The sequence below is a fragment of the Equus quagga genome, chromosome 6 (genome assembly GCF_021613505.1).
Source record: "Equus quagga isolate Etosha38 chromosome 6, UCLA_HA_Equagga_1.0, whole genome shotgun sequence".
Taxonomy (NCBI): Eukaryota; Metazoa; Chordata; class Mammalia; order Perissodactyla; family Equidae; genus Equus; species Equus quagga.
The window spans coordinates 103456107-103462106 of NC_060272.1; the positions used below are offsets into that span (position 1 = coordinate 103456107).

General features: G+C 41.7%; 1 protein-coding gene across 2 annotated transcripts in view; it reads left to right on the top strand.

Annotated features, from left to right (window-relative positions):
• Window positions 1-5550, top strand: part of DOCK8 (dedicator of cytokinesis 8) — a 206102-nt gene extending 200552 nt beyond the window's left edge. For both annotated transcript variants that reach the window (XM_046664172.1, XM_046664173.1), the window contains 2 exons: window positions 3901-4071; window positions 4449-5550. In XM_046664172.1, the coding sequence (XP_046520128.1) occupies window positions 3901-4071; window positions 4449-4509 (232 nt within the window). In that variant the 3' untranslated portion in view covers window positions 4510-5550. The remainder of the gene's footprint in view (window positions 1-3900; window positions 4072-4448) is intronic.
• The last annotated feature ends 450 nt before the right edge of the window (window positions 5551-6000 follow it).

Sequence of the window (6000 nt, forward strand, 5' to 3'; positions counted from 1 at the left end):
AATTCCTCTCTGTCAGATTCTCCGCTCATTCCAGTAGCCATGTTTTTCAATGGACCCTGAGTGGACACTTGCTAGAAGGTTATCAGGATGAAGCTGAGAAAGGCAGAATACTACAAATTGGGGCGAGACCAAGGCCATATGCCTGAATTTTAGCTAGAAAGGTCAGTGCCCTCCGTAGGCAGTATTTGTGGTGTTGGGGTGAGGAGTGTGGGCTCTTGAGCCAGCTTGCCTGGGTTCAGCTATCTACTCTGCCTTAATTAGCTGTGTGACCTTGGGCATGGAGCCTCAGTTTTCCCAACTGTAAAATGGGAACAATAATGGGAACTACTTCTTAGAGTTAGTGTCAGGATACAATGAGTTAATACACAGAGCTTAGAATAGGGCCTGGCACATACTTAACCACTACGCCACCAGGCCAGCCCCTAGAGATTGTTTTATTTGTGGGTTGGGCATCGCCATGATATCTCCAGGGTTCTTAACCATTTTTTTCATATTTTTAACTTATATATCCCTTTAGTGATTTCCTTAGATCTGTTGTATAATTCATGAGTTCTCTAGTTGTATCTAGTTGATTGTTTAACCTGTCCGTTGAGATATTTCTCTTTGTCTCAGTGACTAGGTTGTAAAGGAAAGAGACTTAACAATCTGATTTCGATATAGAGACTGTCTGCCTCTCTGAGGTTTGTACCATAAGATGCAGTGGGGCTACTGCGACATTGGTCCGGGAGTACCGGGATCCTGGACTTCCATCTGACTCTGCAGTGTGACTCTGGACAGGGCACCTCACCTCCTTCATCTTAGTTTCATCAACTATGAAAAACAAGGGACTGGAATATAAAATCTCTCATAGGCCATCATTCTCACAGTGAACAAATAGTTTCTGCATTCAGACTGAGCCGATCAGGAATAATAATAAAAATGTGTTCTAGATTTTAGCTATGTGCCAGCACTCTGCTAAGCATTTTATATGTTTAACTCACTTAATCTTTACAATAACTTATGAGGTAGGCTCTGAGCATTTAACCCAGTCTAGGGCGCATAGTGAGCAATCAGTATAAGCTAGCTAGCTCTTATTGCTTCTGATAACAGAGACAACAGAGAGTTTAATTAATCTCCCAAAGTTTTCAGAGTAGACATCCCCAAGTCAGCAGTCAGCTTCTTCAGGCCTCTTGTAGTCCGCCAGTGTCACAAACCTGGGCCTTGAAGTCATCCTGAAACTGATATTATTTTATATGTGGTGGTAGCTTAGAACTATTAGTTAAGAAGCAATAAAAAATGTGAAGGGGTGATGTAGATTTCTCAGGATTCAAAGGCTGTACGTCTCCCCTTCTACCTCTTCCTTGAAGGGTTTGATAGGCAACCTTAAGTATCCTACAGTTTGCTTCAATTAATGTCAAACTTAAAAGATAGGTGGAAATCCAGTTAAGCTCCTGGCTGAGTTAAATCAGGTCCTTCTTCTACAGCAGGGTAATTCTGTGATGAAGCTGTGGTCGTAGGTTTATTTTTGCCTAGGCCAGGTAGCTTTCCCTGCCCCATAGTCACGTTCCACTCTCCTCACCTTTGACTGTCATCCTGAAAATGTGTCCAGTGGTAATAGGGAGGATTTGGTAACCAGGTCTGGTGAGTCCCATAACTTAATCCAAAGCTAGCACTACTGCTAGGAAAACAGTTTAAACCACATTCATCACCAGAATCCTATTCATCTGAAAGACAATAGAATTATTACTAATTATTGCATATCAGCAAAGTTTCAGCTATTATGTTGTCCCTTCCAGGCTTGTTGATTTGTAAGTTCCCTTGGGTAAAACAGTATAAAATAAAAGGCAAAACTTTATCATGTTTAAATAATGTAATTTTCTTCTTTGGTATATACCATATTATGTGGGAGACCATGGAAACACTAGGCTGTCCACAAGTTAGACAAACACAATGAGCTTTAAAGATTTTATCTTTAACACCCTGCAGTGTTGCCATGGTGGGGGTAGGTATAGATCTGTTTTCATTGATTAGAGGATTTGTGTCTGTTTTCAATTCTGGAAAATTATCAGCTATCTCTTTGCATATTGCTTCTTACTCATTTTCCATTCCCTTATAGAGTCTTTCTTTTTATTATTATTTTTTAAATTTTTTTTGGTGAGGAAGATTGTCCCTGAGCTAACATTTGTGCTAATCTTCCTCTATTTTTTGTATGTGGGACGCCACCACAGCATGGCCTGACAAGTGGTCTGCAGGTCCGCACCTGGGATCCAAACCTGTGAACCCCAGGCCACTGAGGCAGAGCATGCAAACTTAACCACTGCACCACCGGATCAGCCTCTAGAAATTCTTTTAGATGTGGGTTGGGCATCTCCGTGATATCTCCAGGGTTCTTAACCATTTTTTTTATATTTTTAATTTTTATATCTCTTTAGTGATTTCCTTAGATCTGTCATCAAGTTTATAAATTCTCTAGTTGTGTCTACTTTGTTTAACCTGTCCATTGAGATTTTTCTCTTTGTTTTAGTGACTAGATTTTAATTTCTAGAAGTGCTATTTTGTTCTTTCTGAAATTTTCCTGATCTCTCTTCTCTTACTGTCACATTTTTTTAAATCATGGATTTTGTATCTTTGATTACGTCTCTCTATCAACTTTGGTCTGCACATTGTTCTATTATCTCTAATTCTTATTGGCTAATTCTTCTGCTTGTTGCATTTATTGGTTCTCCCTCGTGTTGTTTTCCTCCTATGGTTCGTAATTTTTTCTCGTGAGCTCATTTTTGGCAAGGGTCACTCTTTCTGGGTGGTCTCTGGGCCCTGATTGAGAAAGCATTCCTCCAGAACTTTACGTTTATTTCAGTCTGAGCCCTAGGGATTTCAATAATCTTGGTCTGTTTTCCTTTTTTTAATATCTCACTTTGGAGTACCCACAACAGAGGAATGTAAACTTGTAACTCATACCCGCATGTGGTGCAAGCCTAGAATTTCAGTTTCTCAGGGTGACTTTCTTTCCCATTAATGGCCCCAAACTGATAGCAAGCTTCCATTCTACCTGTCTGGACCATTTTCAGCATTTTTCTAGACCCTTTTTCTAGATGGAGTAGCTTTTCAAGGCTCTGAACTATATGCAGGTGGCCTATCCAGAGGCGCTCTTGGCCCTGGCCAAGGCTGCATCACTTATCTTGTGAGGGCATTGAAACCACTCCACCTTCCCCCAGCCTGCAGGACCTATATGCAATCTTAAAGTCCTAACGGGCAGTCCTTGTGACAGCTGCCATGCCACCAGCTCCTGCCCTCACTCTGAGTGTCTTCTTCCTTCCTGGCACCTGGGATTTCTCTTTCTCTTTTAACAAAGTTTTGCTGTGCTTTCCCAGCACTTCCATGCTGTCTGGCAGGAGGAGGCTGGATGGCATCTGCTCCACCTGTCATGTTGCCATAAATCCCAGAGAGTTTTGTAAGTGGAACAGGCTCCATTCTGCAATGACCTGAGTTTGAATCGTGGGTCCACTACTTCCTCACGGCGTTATCTTGGGCGAGCGACCTAATATTTCTGAGCTTCAAGGACAAAATAGAGATAAACGCTGACTTTCTGGGTTTGTTGGGGAAATTAACCAGATAATGCATGTAAAACTCCTTGAATAGTGCCTGGCACATAGCAAGTCAGAGCATCAACATCAGCTAAGCAACCTTTCAAAAATACAGATTCCGGGGTGCTGCCCTTTAGATTCGTTAAGTCTAAGGTAGGGCCCAGAAATCTGCATTTTGAAAAGCTCCACAGGGGATCCTGACAGGCCATCAAGTTTGCAAACATTCCTAGGGGTACTCAAGAAATGTTAATAGTGTCAGCAGCCCACATTTCTAAGCACTTCGAACTCCTATGAAATAAAACCTCATTTTCCCCCGACCCTGGTCTTTGCATCCTAGATGCGGTGAGGCTGTAGAGAAAAACAAGCGTCTCATCACGGCGGACCAGAGGGAGTATCAGCAGGAACTCAAAAAGAACTACAACAAGCTGAAAGAGAACCTCAGGCCAATGATCGAGCGGAAAATTCCAGAACTCTACAAGCCTATATTCAGAGTTGAGAGTCAAAAGAGGTAAAAACCGGGCAAAGGAGGATAAGCATAGGGCCTGGGGCCCGGTGGACAGCGCATGCTCTGCTGTGCTCACTCTGTGAGCTGCGGAACCTCCAAGGGGTGGGAGCGGGCCTGCCCACCGAGTGCGATTGGTCCTGCTCCCATCCTTCACCTCCTGGCCCTTGTCCTTGACCTCCCCAGACCCTTCATGTTGGCCTTCTGCCAGCTGTCTTCCCAGGGCCGAACCTGAAGGGATCGCAGAACCTTCACTTATTTACTTATTTACTGAATTCCCCATGACTGATAGCCTTCTCTAGTGGGTGATTTTTCCCCCCTCCCTCTCTTTAAAAGGCTAATTGATCTTCTTACCTCTGTTCTCCCTCCGTCCTTAATTTCAGAGACTCCTTCCACAGATCCAGTTTCAGGAAATGTGAAACCCAGTTGTCACAGGGGAGCTAAGAAAAGCTGTCTTCATCCGTGAAGATGGAGGCCCCGCAAGTTGGAAAAGGACTTGTTGGTACTTAAAACATCGGACATTTGCCACGTAGGACAGACCACATGCACCCTGATGAGACAGCGTTCCAGAAGCTTTGAGATCTAAGTGACCATGGGCATTACACCCAAACAGGGTGTGAAGAGATTTTGGCTATACTGGGCAATGCAGCTGGTGGAGGATGGTTAATCAGGGGCACCTATGTATTTATTAAAGCATGTTTTTTTTTAACAATATTGTACAAAACAAGGCATAAACAGCATCTCCTGCAGAGTGGTCCGTCATTGTCTACCCAAGAGATGACTTCCTCTGGCCCAGATTTGAATTTACGGGATAAACCCAAATTGCAGGAGGGAAAATGGAAAAGTTGCCCACCAACCTCTTCAGAGTAAATGTCACTGATCCCCTCTATATGGGAAAGGAGGGTGAGCTTGCAGGAGTGCAAACATCTGGGAGGGGAGGCCTAACTAGAAATCTAAAAATCATGGTGGTTGGAAATTTGGGGATAGATTATTTGTGAACTCGTTACCCTTTTGGTAACAGTGGACTAATTGTTGTATAGTTATTTTTGCTTTATTGTTATTGTTATGTTAATTTAACGTGTTTATAGAGGAAGACACTCAAAGCACTGATTTATGAGATACATGGTACTCTGAGTGGTCAGCCAAAAGTCATAGATGCCGCATTTACTTCAGTTGAAATGATTCTCCCATAATGCTTTGCATTTTTTCTTATGCTCACTCTTGCTCACTCTTTTTCTCCTCCTCCTGGGACCAAGTTTATTTTTATAAAAGGATAGTATCTCTGCTCTCATTTCAGAACATTGTGCTGTCCATCAGCATGTGTACATTACCTACAGAATATATTCAGCTTTGAATTCTCTTGACAATGTACTTTAGGAGAAAGATGAACAAAGTTATTATTTGAGAATTAAATTATATATTTTTAATATGACTGATTGCCCTGACTGGTACGAAAAATGTAATAAGAATTGTAAGCAAAATGTTTCCCTTTGCAACTCGTGTTTTTATTTTGACAATTCAGTGTTTTGTAAAGTACTTAACAGAAGAAAAAAGATGCATAATCCTGGCCTTGGTCAAACACTGCTATCCAGGGGCATTCCTCATATGCAATATTTAATCTTGGTAGTCCTGAGAGAAAATTTAATTTGGATATTCTAGAATTTTTTATTTATACCATCAGGTATGCATGAATTTATATTCTGAAAGAGGAATTTTTTTTAATTACTAAAGTTGAAGTGCCAAACTTTTTGTTTTTTAGGCCTTTCTAAAGTGTATTATACACCTCACTGCTTTCTTAAATGAGTGCACGTGACATTCTTTAATTCCGAATGTTATTCAGCATCTTCTGTGTGGGAGATACTGGGTGAGACCAAAGTCAAAAAACATTGTCACTGCCTTCCAAAGTCACTCAGTTTAGTGAGGAAGAGCATCAAT